The 16,189-nt window shown below is 53.0% G+C and overlaps 5 protein-coding genes across 5 annotated transcripts; 2 read left to right on the top strand and 3 right to left on the bottom strand.

Annotated features, from left to right (window-relative positions):
- Window positions 1-41: 41 nt before the first annotated feature.
- On the top strand, window positions 42-1,672 carry T069G_05601 (pyridoxal-phosphate dependent enzyme domain-containing protein; the record flags this gene model as incomplete). Its single annotated transcript, XM_056172811.1, has 2 exons — window positions 42-307; window positions 388-1,672. 2 exons carry the CDS (start codon window positions 42-44, stop codon window positions 1,670-1,672), a joined length of 1,551 nt encoding a protein of 516 aa, XP_056029669.1.
- A 448-nt stretch (window positions 1,673-2,120) lies between these two features.
- On the bottom strand, window positions 2,121-2,984 carry T069G_05600 (signal recognition particle receptor beta subunit domain-containing protein; the record flags this gene model as incomplete). Its single annotated transcript, XM_056172810.1, has 1 exon — window positions 2,121-2,984. The coding sequence occupies one exon, from the start codon at window positions 2,982-2,984 to the stop codon at window positions 2,121-2,123; it is 864 nt and encodes a 287-aa protein (XP_056029668.1).
- A 1,610-nt stretch (window positions 2,985-4,594) lies between these two features.
- On the top strand, window positions 4,595-6,989 carry T069G_05599 (DHHC palmitoyltransferase domain-containing protein; the record flags this gene model as incomplete). The annotated part of the gene is made up of 5 exons (XM_056172809.1): window positions 4,595-4,801; window positions 4,876-5,685; window positions 5,757-6,109; window positions 6,169-6,281; window positions 6,337-6,989. The coding sequence occupies 5 exons, from the start codon at window positions 4,595-4,597 to the stop codon at window positions 6,987-6,989; spliced, it is 2,136 nt and encodes a 711-aa protein (XP_056029667.1).
- Window positions 6,990-7,465: 476 nt separating this feature from the next.
- Window positions 7,466-9,763, bottom strand: T069G_05598 (fungal specific transcription factor domain-containing protein; the record flags this gene model as incomplete). The annotated part of the gene is made up of 7 exons (XM_056172808.1): window positions 7,466-7,883; window positions 7,946-8,285; window positions 8,379-8,574; window positions 8,638-8,737; window positions 8,792-9,169; window positions 9,250-9,656; window positions 9,737-9,763. 7 exons carry the CDS (start codon window positions 9,761-9,763, stop codon window positions 7,466-7,468), a joined length of 1,866 nt encoding a protein of 621 aa, XP_056029666.1.
- A 1,328-nt stretch (window positions 9,764-11,091) lies between these two features.
- Window positions 11,092-15,519, bottom strand: T069G_05597 (ABC transporter domain-containing protein; the record flags this gene model as incomplete). The annotated part of the gene is made up of 1 exon (XM_056172807.1): window positions 11,092-15,519. One exon carries the CDS (start codon window positions 15,517-15,519, stop codon window positions 11,092-11,094), a length of 4,428 nt encoding a protein of 1,475 aa, XP_056029665.1.
- Window positions 15,520-16,189: the final 670 nt, after the last annotated feature.

Genomic DNA, 16,189 nt, shown 5'->3' with positions numbered 1-16,189 from the left:
CCTAATATCTCACATTTTCACCAGCATCTGCTTCCCCAGCCATGGCCGATTCCCAAATCCCCCAGGTTAGGCGCAATGCCCCTACCGTCCTCTCGGCCGCCGACCTCATCGGCAACACGCCCCTCGTCAGGCTCAACAAGATCCCTCAGAGCCTGGGAATTGAGTGCGAAGTCTACGCAAAGACGGAGCTGTTCAACGCCGGCGGCAGTGTCAAGGACCGGATCGCCCTGAGGATGATTGAGGAGGCCGAGAAGAGCGGCAGGATCAAGCCCGGCGACACTCTGATCGAGCCCACCAGCGGAAACACGTATGGAATGGCCCATCCTTTTGCAGCCCCGAGATAAGCTGACTGGCTTGTTCGCTAACACGTTCATCTCTTTCTTCTAGTGGTATCGGCCTGGCTCTCGTTGGCGCCATCAAGGGCTACAAGACCATCATCACCCTGCCGGAGAAGATGTCCGCTGAAAAGGTCTCCGTCCTGCGAGCTCTCGGCGCCACCATCATCCGTACCCCAACCCAGGCCGCCTGGGACAGCCCCGAGTCTCACATTGGTGTTGCCCGCCGCCTCGAGAAGGAGCTGCCCAACGCCCACATTCTCGACCAGTACAGCAACCCGGCCAACCCTGACGCCCACGAGTTTGGCACCGCTGAGGAGATTTGGGAGCAGACTGGTGGCAAGGTGACTGCTGTTGTTGCCGGTGCGGGAACTGGCGGTACCATCACCGGTATTGCGAAGGGACTGAAGAAGCACAACAAGGACATCAAGATTGTCGCTGCTGATCCTCATGGCAGTATCCTGGCTCTGCCCGAGGCACTCAACGAGGAGCACATGAACGAGGGATACAAGGTCGAGGGTATTGGCTACGACTTCATCCCCGACGTTCTGGACCGTGACATCGTGGACAAGTGGTACAAGACCGACGACAGGCAGTCGTTCTACCTTGCCAGGAGACTGATTGCCGAGGAGGGTCTTCTCGTCGGCGGCAGCTCCGGCTCTGCCATGGCCGCGATGCTGCTGGCCGTCAAGGAGTTTGGTTTCAAGAAGGGCGACACCGTGGTTGTTGTTCTCCCCGACAGCATCCGCAGCTACCTGTCCAAGTTTGCCGACGACGACTGGCTGGCCGCCAACAACCTGCTCGCTCCCACTGGAACCGAGTCGGCGCCCCAGGATGGCGTCAAGGCTGCCGCTGACCCTTACAAGGGCGCTACCATTGCTTCTCTCCGCCTGAAGCCCGTCACTTCCGTTGGTGACTCGTCCCTGTGCTCCGAGGCCATCGAGACCATGCGAGACAAGGGCTTCGACCAGCTGCCCGTCCTCAACTCCTCCAGCAAGCTGGTTGGCCTTGTCACCCTCGGCAACCTTCTCAGCTACATCTCCCGCGGCCGTGCGACAGCTCAGACTCCTGTCAAGGACGTCATGTTCGACTTTGCACGACTGGACGAAATTGTCACCGACCCCCGCAAGCTGACCAGCGGAACCAAGGCGGGCAGCAAGCGCAAGTTTGTCGAAATCACCATGGAGACGCCCCTTTCCACCCTCAGCAAGTTCTTTGAGTGGAACAGCGCTGCCGTTGTCACCGATGGCAAGGGCGATTCTCACTCTCTGTCCAAGCCCATTGCTGTCGTTACCAAGGTTGATCTGCTCACCTGGATGGTCAACCAGAAGTTGTAAACGCCATCTCCATTATTTTTCCTTTGGATTTAAAGATAATATGATTTGTATCTGAGGAGTTTTGCCAACAGGCGACCAATTTTTTCTTACATCGGGGCGTCATTTACCATTTTTCTTACAAGTTTTTGGATCAGCGACGGTGTGTTATCTGCAGAGGACATGGAACTGGGATATAGATCAACAATATTGCGCGGGGCCTGATAGACTCAACATCTCGGGAAAAGCACATATATATATGAATTTGAATATGAATGCATTTTTCATCAACCTCGTCTATACGTAGTATATCATACAATTGTGATTGTACCTGTGGTGCATATGTGTCATTATTATTAAGTATTTTTCTCATTTCCATCCTCTGCCGTTACCCGTCATTAAAAAACCTGTACCCAACATGCAGCATTGTACTCATACACAATCCATCTAATAATACCCGCCCCATCCCATTTTATATTCTCTGAGCAATCCACCACCACCACTTGTCAGCACCAGGCTCTTCCGTCAAGACGCTGCCGGCCAGCACCTCGACGTCAATGTCAAACTCGCCCATTTGCTGGAATGTGAATTTTTCAGATCCGTACTCTCCCAGCCAGCCATCCTGCTCCTCGGAGCCGACGTCGTCAATGCCGACGCCCGAGTCAAGCAGGCCCTTGCTTCGGGAAGCGCGAATCCGAGTCAGCTCCGTCTCTAGGTGGGTCTTGACCATGGTGGCCGGCAGCGCGGTGAACAGGTCCATCTTGTTGGCCGCGATGAGGACGGGGATGGAGGCCTTGTCCTTGCCCTTGGAAGTGGCCTTCTTTTGCAAGAACAGCAGCACATCGTAGAGGTACGCAGCCGTGGGCGCAAGGGTCTCCTGCTCGCCCAGCGCGGCGGCATCGACCAGAAAGACGACGGCCTTTGTCTTTTCGGTGCGCGCGAGCTTGCCCATGGCGACGTTGCGCAGCTTTCCGTGGCCGGGGGTGTCGACGAGGAGGAACTTTGTGTGGGTGCCCGTGGCGTCGTCGTGGTTGCGGAACGAGGCCTTGGTGACGGAGTCGGTGGAGGCGTTGAGCTCGATGGAGTGCGAGACCTGGGAGGTGTGCGTGGCCGAGGGCTTCGCGCCGCGCTCAAAGAGGGTGAGGAGAGCCGTCTTGCCGGCGTTGTCGGGGCCGAGGAGGAGGACGCTGGGCGGGACGGTGTAGGTTGACGAGGAGGAGAGGACGAGGTGGAAGAGGATGGGGCCGCCGAGGATGAGGATGATGCCGATGAGGATGACGGGGAGGGAGGGCGTCATGATGATTTCGACGAGCTCGGTGAAGGTGAGGGCCGCCATGTTGGGCGAAGAAGTTTGTGTCGTGAGGTTAAGGTATGATATGGATATTGATGATGCTTGAACTTTTTGAAGAGGAGATGTGTTATAAAATAAGGTAGCTAGCAATTGGCGAGTGCAGCGGCCCCCTTTTTTGAAAAGCAGCGACGTGGCCTGATGCGGATTTCCAGCGCAAGAAGCTCTGCCCCGGTCTCGCCTCGAACGATGCAGATGCTGCGGATGTTGGGGCAGCCGAGAAGTCGGACGAGATTGAGATGATGCTGTTCTGTCAAGTTTGGGGTGCAGCAGCTGAGCCAGGGTTTGGTTAGCTGGAGGCGGGAAGTGTGGCGGGGGAGAGAGAGAAGAACTGCTGGGTGCGCCACATTTTGAGATGGATGGATTTGGGTAGCGGGCTGAAGTGTGGCTTTACTGGTCCTCGGATGATGGACGCTAACAGCTGTTGAAGTCTTATCTGCCCCCCTGGCTTGGTGGATGGAAACAAGCTAGAATACATGTAGTTGAGATTGGTTCAATGATTTCCGTGTTAGATTGCTGCATGTCTTGACGACTGATGCCAGCATTGTTGTTTGGTGTACCATAGAATGAACTGGAATGAATTAAATACTAAGAGCTGTCATGGTCATTCATATGGATAGGATAGAATACTGTAGCAAGTACATGTGCTGTGCTCTGTAGTCCATCGTGACATGGAGTTGAATCTCTCCAGCTGCTTAGCTCTCCAATCCATCTCCCGGCTTCTGTAAGTGCCCCGTATCAATTACTCCGTAGTGGCTAGGCCGGCAATCTACAAGCGCCGCATGGGCTCCCTCCAGGCCTGGGCTGGGCCTATTATCCATTAGCAAGCAGTACATGACGGGACTTCTAATTTCGTATTTGATTAGATTGATCAGCGATTGATCCTTCCAGCGTATGTATTATTGATCTTTTTCCCCTGCATATCATCCATATCACATCACACTTGAGATTACATACACACTCTCTCTTCCATCATCCATCATCCATTATCGTCTTTTCTTTTTCCGTCTGGCCACTAAAATCTCAGCCATACTTAGGCCCTTCCATCTTTGCTGCGCCATCCTCCTCCCTCCACTCACATTGCGTAATTCGGCCATGGCACCGCCTGAAGCTGTTATCGATATCTAATCCCCCAACTGCATCGTCAGCTTTGTCTCCAGTTCCTGATCCTCTCTCTCCACCAAGTCTCACCCTCGTCGATCTCTAGATCCGGCTCGTCCCCTCGCCTAACGAGCCGCCAAATCCGAGGACCCCTGGACTTTTTTTTTTCGTTTCTTTTTTTGTGATTGCGTTTTCTTTTCTTTTATTTTTCGCTTCTGCTCTCCCGCACTCCGCAATCGACGACTTCTCGTATTCGCCAATCCCCAGCTTCGGGATCAGCCCTTCAGCCCTTCAGCTCAGCTAGGCGGAAGCGCGGACGACGCTCGTTTCTCGGCTTTCGAATCGACCTCGACTTCGACCTTGACCTCTCGTCTCTCGTCTCTTCAATCTTAGCATCAGTTATTGCCCGTTACATGAGTAGTGACGATCCACCAACCCGCGCAAGGAACACCTCGGCAGCCTCTTCCACCACAACCGCTGCCGCAGTGCCTTTGCGAATGCAGCCTTCGTCCAAGTCGGCAGCCGCGGCGCCCAAGCTCAACAGCGAGATGGAGATGGGCAGCCTGCCAGCGGACGAGCCCGCGCCGGAGAACGACATCATGCAGCTGGCCCGCATCGGCGACGTGGCCGGCATGGAGAAGCTGTTCGAGTCGGGCGAGTACGACGCCACCTACAGCGACGACGAGGGCATCACACCCTTGCATGTGAGTTTGAGTTGCGGCCATGAGCCGACCAAGGGCTGAAGAGCTCAAGAGCTGACGCTATTCGCTGCTGCCAGTGGGCTGCCATCAACAACCAGTACGCCATGTGCGCGTTCCTCATCGAGCACGGCGCCGAGCTTAACAAAAAGGGCGGCGAGTCCATTGCTACGCCTCTGCAGTGGGCGGCCCAGCGATGCCATTACTACACCGTCAACCTGCTGCTCCAGCGCGGAGCCGATCCCCTCATTACCGACTCGCAAGGCTACAACACCCTTCACATCTCGACCTTTAACGGCAACGTCCTGCTCATTGTCCTGCTACTGCACCAGGGCATCCCGGTCGATGTGCTGGACAGCTACGGCCACACGGCCCTCATGTGGGCGGCTTACAAGGGCTATCCCCAGCTGGTCGACACCTTTCTGCGATGGGGTGCTAATGTGCATGCCACGGACGAGCAGGGCTTCACCCCGCTGCACTGGGCGCTGGTCAAGGGCAACGCCGCCTGCGTTCTCAAGATGATTGAGTACGGCGCCGACCGCTTTGCCAAGACGGACACGGGCAAGACGCCGGCCATTACGGCCACGGAGCTCAACACAACGCCGGCATGGCACCGTGCGCTGCGCGAGTGCGGCTACGACGAGGATGGCCATGTCGCAACCCCGCCGTGGCCCGGCGCAAGCTACTTCCTCAAGGACAAGAAGGCCTTTCTCACAAAGTTCCTCTTTCTCTGGCCCTTCCTCATGGTCTTCTCCGTGCTGCTAATCCTGTCCAACTTTCCCTTCTATTTGGGCCTGCCGCTGTCGGTAGGTGCGGCATACGGCCTTCTCTGGGTCGCCAAGCAGGTGCTCGAGTATGCCCCCTCGGATATGCGATCATTTCACAAGACTGTAAGTGTCCTGCTCTTCTTGATATTGGCTTCACATGGGGACATATCGCTAATGTCGTGGGGATGGAATAGCCCTGGATGGCGGGCATCTTTGCTGGATCTCTGTTCCTTGTCGGCCTCAACTGGATTTTGTTCATTCTACCGGCAACCATCGGGTGGTGGGGCGGATCTTCTCACTTTCTCTTGAATGTTGCCTTTGGAGCTGCTTTCGGCTTGACGTCCTTCTTCTACATTGCCTCGATGCGTTATGACCCCGGCTTTGTGCCCAAAATGAATGGCATTGCCGAGCAACGGGCTGTCATTGATGACCTTCTCAAGTCGTGGAAGTTTGACGATTCCAATTTTTGCGTTGTGTGCATGATCCGCACGCCCCTACGAAGCAAGCACTGCCGGCGCTGTCAGCGATGTGTGGCCAAGCATGACCAGTAAGATATATCTCCTTGTTCTGTTTCAAAGTTTGTGGTTGCTAACTGTGTCCGCCCAGCCACTGTCCATGGATATTCAACTGCGTTGGCGTAAACAACCACCGTCAATTCTTCTTTTACCTAATCTCCCTAACCATTGGAATTCCCATCTTCGACTGGCTGTTGTATTATTGTAAGATGACTCCATAGCTTGCTCTATCGGAAAAAGTGCTGACCAGTCATATCAGATTTTGAACAAATTACTCCCTCAGCTTCAGAGACTTGTGCTATCTTCGGCCCATCTGTCTGCAAATATATCAATGCTGACTCGTACTCGCTCTTCCTGGCCATCTGGGCGTCTCTCCAGCTTCTGTGGGTGTCCATGCTGCTCTTTACACAGTTCATCCAGGTCGCCCGTGCCATGACCACGTACGAGAACATGACTGGCATCCGTGTCAACACCTCTCTATCTACAGCCTTTACATCCACGGGTGCTCCGCTCGACCCCAACCACCCGTCCCTTTCTGTACCTACGGCACCGGCAGGCGCTCACGCCGGCCATGGCCACGGCCACGGTCATAAGCACGGGGCTGGTCTCTTCAAGCAGTGGAGCCAGCTGCTCGGTGTCGACCCCTTCATCGAGACCATTACCGGCCGCGGCGCAGCTACGACCAAGAACAAGCGCAAGAAGAAGAATCCGTTCAGCAGGGGCTGTGTTACCAACTGTAAGGACTTTTGGTGCGACCCTGCTCCCATCTTTGGTCAGCGAGAAACGGGCCAGGCGAGCCTCGGTGGCGATAAAGTCGACTACACGGCAATGTACGAGACGCCCACTCTCATGAACATTACTGGAATGAGAACCCGCGGAGGGTACGAGGCCGTTGAAACAGAGGAGGTGTAAATCAACAGAAATGAGTTTTGACGTTTTATGGCTGGAGAGAGAGAAAAAAGAAAAATACTAATACCGCATTGTAATATGAGCCGATGCAATCACGGCTAGATCTTGGAAGCTCTGGCCTGGTTTGCTTCCCCTTTCTGTTTTCCACTTCTCGTTTCTTCTCTTCTTTTGTGCAATGGAGCCAAGGGTACAAATGCGTGTTGGAGTGTTGTATTATCTTGGATCGGTACAAACTGGGATACTGAGTGATGGATCACTCGAATGACTAACGACACACACTCGAATAGAAATGAGGCAGTCATGAGCCGCATGGCGCTGGAGAGGGATACTGTTGGTTTGCATAGCACTGGAGACTCGTTTTGATAGGCATGATGAGCGTAAGAATGGATAGTGGAGCAATCACATTAATTTGACTGAAGCATCTTGTGGCTTTGTCTATATATCTTTTGGATATCCAATAATTTGCTGAGTTATCAACGCTAAGAAATGTTCTGCCATAAATCCGAAATCATGGTATCATCCATTGCCCCAAGCTCCAGAAATTCATCCAGCCTCTCTATTACATCAAATACAGATACATTCGCCATGGCCTGGTTCTCCCCCCCTGCGCCACTGCCCTCCTTATCCAGATCCACAAACGGCTCCTGTTGATGTAAATGGCTTGCAATAGGCGGCGGGGGCGCGTTGAGCTTGTCGATGGAGAGGAGATTTTGCTTGGTGAGCGCCCAGTCGACGAGATCGAGAGCAATCTTCATAAAGGGGAGATCGCGGCATTGTTGGAGAAAGACGATGGCTTGGTGGATGTAGATTCGGGAGCGAGATTTTACGGTTTCGCTTTCAGAGGGGCTGAGGACGATTTCGAGGTGTAGTGCTAAGACGGTTGGGCCGATGCTTATGCTGGATTATTTTGTTTAGTTTTGGAGAGGTTTTTAATGAAAAGGGGGAGAACAAAGCCATACCATGACATTGGAAGCATGGAAAGCATATCATACGCCATGGCCCGTCCGATGATGGCATCAAGCTCATATATCGCTGCTCTCACGGCCTGGGCGGATTTCTTCTGGAGCTCCAGGTCACGGCCTTCGGATTCCTTTCTCAGGATGCGGCAGAGCATGCTCTCGTAGCGATAACTTGAAGTCATGAGGACCATGTGCCATATGGAGTCGCTGCGGACGTGGGACGGGCGGTGGACGGGCTGGAGGGATTCGGGGAGGGAGGAACGCCAGAGATGGAGCTCGGATTGGATCAGGTCGAGGGTTTCTCGGGGATGAGATTTCAAGATGGAGAGACATTTTGTTGCTTTTGAGGGGTTAGTAAGGATGATTGATATAGGAGTCTTGGGGGGAAGAGTGTATTCAGGGGTAGGGAGAGTTGGGGGGTTTTTTTACATACCTATTCGTGCGAGACGGCAGTATTCGATGAAATATTCGCGTTGCTGCTGTGTTAGAGGCGGAATGAGATGGGCGTAGCAGGCTGGGACATCGTCGCCGAGGGATTCGGGGGTTGGGATGGTGAGGACTTCGTTGTCTTCTGCGTGGATCATGCGCATGTTTTGTGCACCGCCGAGGAGCAGCGTGATGTCGCGGATCTGAAGAATGAGTTTTTGATTGATTTTTATCGTATATGTATGGATTGCATGGATCTGACTTACGTAGAGAGCCCACCAGATTCTTTGGTATAGTTTACATGTTGGTGATTCTGACTCTTTGTGCGCAAAGCTGATGACGGATGGTAATACCCCCTTTGTTAGTCTATCAAGATTCCATAAAGATTATGTATTTGATAATGTGAAGATAGATACTCACCTTTTATGCAATCCCATCTTAACGGCCAATCTCACCGCATTGTGAATCCAATATCTGAAATCCCGATCAAACGATCCCGTCACGGCCGTCATCCCCAACACAATCGATCCTTGCAGCGACCGCAGCTGGTTCCTCTCACAGCCAAACTGGTACAGCAAACTAGCTCTGGAGAAATACGTCTCGATGGCCTCGCATCTCTCACTAAACCCACAAGCTTCAAGTAGGGGCATGGGCGCGTACAGCGCAGCGTTGGCGAGAATGGCTTGCATGAGGAAGAGGGAGAATGAACCGGATAAGTACGACTTGACGAATTCGACGGGGTCAAGAATAGGCACGTGAGGGTGGCCGAGGGAAAAGTAGGCTTGTAGCATAGCTTCGCTTTTTTTCAATATCATCATGTTAGAATATACAAAAACATGGCGGATGATGAGTGAGTGAGTGAGTGAGTTTGGTCGTACCAGCTGTGTTTTGAAGGCAAGCTAAACGCTGATTTGTTATTCAAGTACTCCTCATCAAGCGGATCAAGCCCTTGAATAACAACTCGAACCTGCGTCGTCTTCATCTGCGTGTGTCTAGTAGCCATGGGCTTCCTATCCTCCACAACGATACGCGTCACTCTACTCGACTTCTTTGCATCGACAAGCTCGCTGATGATAGTCATGTAATGCATCTCGCTGTGATACTGAACCAGATCCGGCCCTGTCTGAGATGGTTCTAGCATGATCTCGAGAGAAGGCAGGCTGGATCCCTTTGCGATTTGCTCGCATTCCTGCGCAATCATGCAGGTCTCCGGAGTGCGGGCGTCATCTTCGGAAGAGGAGGACGTCTGACCCAAGTACAGAGGCGGCGTCCAGGATTCAATCTTCTGAGAGGAATTATACCGTCAAAGACTGAATATCCGTTGTATGTTCGATAGAGAGTGTGTACTTACATGGGGAGTCGTACAGCTGGAGTTGCCTTCTTGCTCGCCATTTCGGCGATTCAAAGTCTCCGTGTCCACAGTGTGTCTCGCTTTGGCAACTCGTCTATCGCCGACGTCAAAGAAAATAAGTGGTTAGCAACTCTTCTCAACCAACCACAACTCCGGAAACGGGGAAAGGGAAGTGCATATATAATAAATCCCAGTGTCCTGGCTTCTGTTTTTCTCCCTTCTTCTTCATCATATTCATCCTCTTTTCTTACCTCCTCGTCCTAGGTCGTCGAAGTACCCGCACACAAGACTCCAAGGCTTCGTCTCCTCTCGTGGCGACGCATCTACTACACGGCAGTCCGATCTGCTGTGCATCGCACTTGAGTTTCCGCTCGTGGCAGCGAAGACACGCCTTGATAAGATTTCGTGTCATTTGCTCTCTTTTCTTTCTTTCAGTCTTTCCTTTTCTCTTTTCGTCTTTTTGCCAAAGTTTTTGTGAGACCCGTTAGAAAAGAGAAATTACTATCCGCGTGCACTCGTAGTATTGAACGAAACACCAGGCAACGGAAAAGGTCAAGGAAGAACTCCGCGGAAAAGGGAACCAAACCAACCAAATAGCGCCCCGCAGAGTCGGGTCGGGGCATGATAGTTGCCGGGAATAGGATAAAAAAGGGAGATGTGGGGAGGCGGCGTTTCGGATGCATTGCCGGCGTTCTATTGAGGATAGGAATTGCGAGATGCTGCAGGATAGGCGATGTTACATTGGCGCGAGGCTTTAGTTGGCTAGGATAGAACGTCACTAAAAACAGCTGACTGGGACTGCGCAAAACTGTTATTTATAGACGGAGGGCGCGAGATAATATGTCTTTCATGCTGTTTGTTTGGAGGGCGCGGAGGCGAGTTGACAGGATGGTATCATGACCTGAGTCTTACACTTGAGTTGACAAGCAACCGGATAAGCATGGCAACCTTCTGCAACACCCTGGATCTCTCTCTATTCAAGCTTCTTGGCGGGAGTAAGCAGCCACGTTATAGTCCATCAATGCGCCCCCTTCTTCCCGGCTGTCGTCGCGAGATAGTAACTCCTAGTTGCAGTTTCGCGTCCGCCTATGGATGACTTGACAGGGTATAGGTTCCGTCTGACACTTGACTATTGTTGCCACTAAGAAATGCTAATATTAGGAAGAATCTATTCTCCTAGAGACTCGGAAACTATCCGTTATTACGTGTATCGCTTCTATAAGCTCTTGTACGTGTATCCACCCATTATCTAGTAAACAACGGGATGCATCCATTATCCGTCAAATCCATACGCTCATTTCCGATGATATCATCAAAACATAATCATGCTCAACACTGAAATGGTAACTATATGCAAATCAACCCATCATCACTCATCATTTCTCTCTCCACTGCCCGCCAAATCCCTCGCTGGTCCACACTCAACCACCCGCCCATGATCCAACCTCAAGCACCACGTCGCGTCCTCCACAGCCTCCAGCCGGTGCGCAATCGTAATCACCGTGCTCTTAGACAATTCCGACCTTAAGACTCGCTGCACCGTTGCAGCCGTGGCACGGTCAATCGAAGCAGTTGCTTCGTCGAGAATGACCAGTCCGCTTCGTCGAAGGACAGCCCGCGCGATACCTACAAGTTGTCGCTGGCCTTGGCTGAGGTTCTTGCCCGCGGCATCAATCTGTGATTCCAGATTCCACTCGGGCCCGAGAACGCGGTGGATTGCGTTGAGACACTCTTCGTTGGAGAAATCGGCGCCTGGATCGATGTTATCGCGCAGAGTGCCGGGGAATAGGGTCGGATCCTGTTGAATAAACGTGATGCGGTTTCGTAGAGCCGTTCGATCGACTTGAGATAGATCGACGCTGCCTACCTTGAGAGTTCCTTCAAAAGGCGCCTGCGTCATGAGAAGGGCATTGGCAATGGTCGACTTTCCAGATCCTGTACGGCCCAGGACGGCACACGTCGAGCCTCCGGGAATCTCAAACGACACTTTATCCAACACTGAGGGTAAATGGCTGCCGTACTTGAAGGACATTTGCTCGAACCTGACATTGTCACAAGGTCTGGGCCAGTCCTCGGGCGGATCTTGCTCGCCTTTGGGCTCTTCCGGGATCTGGTTCAGCATGTTGACTCGCTCCAGCGAAACGGCATCGAGCTGCAGCTGTGCAAATTTCTCGCAGAGCTGCTGCACGGCAGACATGGCAATGATGGTCTGCGTCAAGACGAAACCAACGGCGCTGGCCGGCATCCTCCGCCAAATCATGAACAGAATCAGCGCGGTGCGAGTAACGACGGAGCTCAAGCTGAGACGAAAGTCGAGCCAAAACGCCATGCTCCAGAAGAAGTGGTCCTGCTTCTGAAAGTCGTCGACGGCATCCAAGTGGCGGTCTTGGAAGTGCTTTTCCACCCGTAGAGCTCGGATCGTGACGAGGCCGTCCTGCATGACGCCGATGTTGGCGATGATGGGCGTGAGGTAGCGCATCTCCATGCGGCGGAGGCATCGCGACACGGGTACGTAGATTCTAAAGAAGTAGACGAATAGAATAGCAACAACACCAAGTATAGCAAGCAACAATGGCTGGTGAGTTGCAATGGCCACCATGCTCATGACAAGGGCAATCAAGTTGAAGACAAACGACTCCAACGGCGCCACAATGCCTCCGTCCACCATGCCCATGTCGGCGATGAGCCGGTTCTTAAGCTGGCCCGTCGGCGTCGTATCGTGATAGCGGAATGTAGCCCGGCTGACCCTGTCAATGGCACCCTTGAAGAGACCCTGAGCTGCGTTGACGCCGATTCGAGCAAGGAGAAGCTGAGCGGCTGCATATGTCACGATTTGTCCTGCAGAGAGACCAGCCAGTACGAGAAGCCAGGGGAGAGGATGAGAATCTGGCCTGGGGAGGTTCCAGTAGACGTTTTTTGTATCATTTGCAGCAGAATCCGCGCCCCAAGCCTCCAACAGTCGGGCTCTCGATATGTCGAGGAACCGAGATGCGCCGTATGCAAGCCCGAGGAAGACCCAAAGATGCCATCCACCCGCCTTGATGTATTCGGTATAGACGCTGAGGGACACGCTTCCAGTCTTGGCCGGCTCTTCTGGTGCGTCCTTGAGCATAGCAATATCCTCGGCGTGAATGTCGTGAGCCGTCTCGGTGTCATCGTGTGCTGTCTTTCCGCTTTCATGATAGGGGTGCTCGAGCTCTTGCTTGACCTGCTCCTCTGAAAGCACCGTTGCCTGTCCATCAGCAAGGTCAATCACCTGGTCGGCAATACGGAGAACAAGATCATCTCGATGAGTCACCATGACAATGGTGCGACCTTCGGCAAGAGGACCCTGGAGAAAGCGGCGGACAATGGCAGTGGCGGTATCGTGATCCAGAGCAGCCAGCGGATCATCAAGGAGCATAATCCTGCACTGGCTGTAAACCGCTCTGGCAAGGGCTACACGGGCCTTTTGACCACCAGAAAGGCCAACGCCGCCTTCTTCAAGCTTTGTCTGATCTCCATCAGGGAGCGAAGCAAGGTCAGGGAGGAGAGCGCACGCATGCAGAACCTGGCGGTATCTCGTAGAGTCAAACGGCTGGTGAAAGACTATGTTTTCTCGTATCGTCTTGTTCTGCAGGAACGGGAGTTGCTGGGCATAGGCCACGGGGACGTCCGGTCTGATAAGATCGCCTTCGTGAAGCTCCATCTCGTTGAGGGCGGCGAGGAGAAGACTGGACTTGCCGGCGCCGACCTTGCCTCTGATGACGGTAAGGCCCCTGGCGAACTTGAATTTGAGATCCCGGAGGATAAGCTTGTCAGTTGAAGGCCAGGAGAACGATGCGTTGCGGAATTCAATATCTGTGACGCTGCTGGGGCTATTGGAGATGTCGTCTCTGTCGGGCTCGCTCATGTACTTGTTGACTCGCTCAATGGGGATGGTGGCTTTCCAGTAGGCAGAGATGAGATCAAAAGCCTCCTTGACGCTCATTTCCAGTTGAGAGAACAATTGCAGCGACGGCCAAATGACATCGTTGGGTAGACCCTGTCGAAGGATGAGGGTGTACAAGGCAATGCTAGCCAGGGGATAAGACGTTCCGCCAGTGACGCTGACAGTAGAAATGGCAGCAGAGACGTGGGCGATACTCAGACGCTTGGCCATTTCCATGGCTCGGAATTTCATGATTCTAGTACTCCAAGTGGCTGTCCAGCCGTTGAGCTTGAGGGGACGACTGGCCTCGACGAAGTGGGAGACGGCCTGCGCACGTTTATCGGAAATGGTTGTCCTCTGCCGTTCGAGTTTGATCAGTTTGCGAACCAGCACCGAATTAATCGTCAGGAACACAATCATGAGCACGAAGCCAATGGCTGAAGGCCAGCCCATGATGTCAATGAGGTACCACATGGTGACAGCGACCTTGATGGGCTGGGACACGAGCTTTGAAAAGTCCCAAAATCGCTGCGAGATTTCATACGTGTCTCCTCGAACCAGATTGACGACTTTGGCGTTGGAGGCTGGGCCGGTGACTGCTTTGGAGCTCTGCTTGGGAGGGCCAGACATTTTCCAAAGCATTCTGCCAAAGAAGGTCTTGGATTTTGTATTAGGTGCCTGAGTGGCCTGTCCTTCTTCATCGGCGCCTTTCTCTGTCACGTCTGAGCCTGGCACAGCGCGAGTCAGGAGCTTGCCAAAGAGAGCGATGAAGGCCTCTCCGCGAGAGCGCTCATATGCCTTGCGAGAGTACCAAGAGGACGTCGTCTTGCACAGCTGGCGAACGACATCCAGAACCAGCATCACAAGACACCAAAAGGTAGCATCGGCAGGATTGCCGGAATCCAGAGCGTTGTAAAGCTTGCTCGTCAGTCGAATGTTGGATACCTCGGCAACTCTCTCGGACACGGCGAGCAGCGTGGCAATGGACAGGTCAAGGCCATTAGCCTCAATAAGGCACAAGAGAAGCTTGCCCTGAAGGTCGCGAAAGGCCATGTACAGGCGCGAATGCTGGAACTCGTAGGGGAGCTGCCAGACATCTTCCTCTGTGATTTCCCTCTTGCGGCAGAGCGCGGCCAGGGGATTGACCCAGCTCATGGTCCAGAAGCGAAAGAGACTCAGATCGTCCTCTGGGCTACGAAGATTGCGCGATGGTTGGCCGCCTGGTTGGCCAATGTCCTTGTTCCCCCACGAAGGCTCACGGAGAGGCATCATGCCGATGAGGATGATGGACAAGAAGCAGAGAGCCATTCTCGCAATTCGAAAGTAGTCGAGGGCGTACAGAGTGTGTTCCAGGAACCGGACGGCGTATATGGCGGTGCTAGCACCGAGAATGGCCACATATTGGATTAACAAGAGCCGAGGAGTCTTGGTCGGGCGATCAATCATGGTGATAAGGAGAGCAAAAGTCCACGGAATCATTTCCCAGAGATATAAGTAGCGAGTTGGGTTGATGATGACGGGAACAAAAGAGAGGACGACACCAGCAACGCTAATGAGAAGCAGGGGGATGGTCCAGAAGGACCAGAAGCGTCGCTTGAACCCATCGGGCTCGGTTTCTTGAGCAAATGGTCTTAGCCATAGAGGTAGCTGATCCCTGATGATATTTCTGCTGATGTAGAGGGTGAAGATGGCGGCGGAGATGATAGAAAGCGCTTGAGTGATTGTAACATCCATGGCGGGAGAAGGTCTGTGGCCTGGTAGATGTGGTTTCTGAAGGATGGGAAATTGAGGATGAGAATGGGAATGGGAAGAGGGCGACAGAAGGATTTTGTTCATGTCTATGCCAGCCATGGCGGGATATCCCACCATGTTGAAAAGGTCTCCCATGGTGATGGCGTAGAATAAGGTTAGGAAAGGATAAGAGTATCAACAGACATGGAAGATTCCGAAAAAAGTATAAGAGTAACAAGTAACTAAGATGAGGCGGCTTGAAGCTTTTGGAGAATTGTGCCCGCCGATTGATGGGATATCGCGATTATAGCAGCGCGTCACTCATTGAAAGGCAGAGGCATGTATCTCGGCACATGAATGCATGCAGTAGACGGCTGAATACTCGACCAATTGGAATTGCAGTGAATCCGCCTTGTATTATCAGACGATAACCAGAACATGCGCCATTTCAGCCTCTGATACGCCCTGAGAAATCAACAGCAAGACGCCAATTGGCCATTGTTCTGGTGATGAAAGTGAAGCAGACTTGCGGCTGGTTCAGGAACAGAGAGTTGGAGTTTAGTGGCGGTGGACAAATGCGTGTGGAGACGGTGGAGAAGGCGTAAGAGGGAGGATTCAACCGATTTGCTGGAGGTTTTCGGGGGTAAGCAGAGGCGCACGTGGGTGGTGAGGAGAGGCGATGCGATTTGTTGATTCTAGTGATGATAATTGAAGATTTAATTGATTGATCGATGATGTGTTGAGGCTCAAGAATCTGCAATTGGGCGGATCAACATGTCTGTCAAGGGAGCAGAATGAACCAAGACACAGACAAGACAAGACACTG

This window comes from Trichoderma breve, chromosome 3, assembly GCF_028502605.1.
Source record: "Trichoderma breve strain T069 chromosome 3, whole genome shotgun sequence".
Classification (NCBI taxonomy): Eukaryota; Fungi; Ascomycota; class Sordariomycetes; order Hypocreales; family Hypocreaceae; genus Trichoderma; species Trichoderma breve.
Note: the sequence above shows the minus strand (reverse complement) of the source record. Positions and strands in the feature narration are given on the sequence as shown.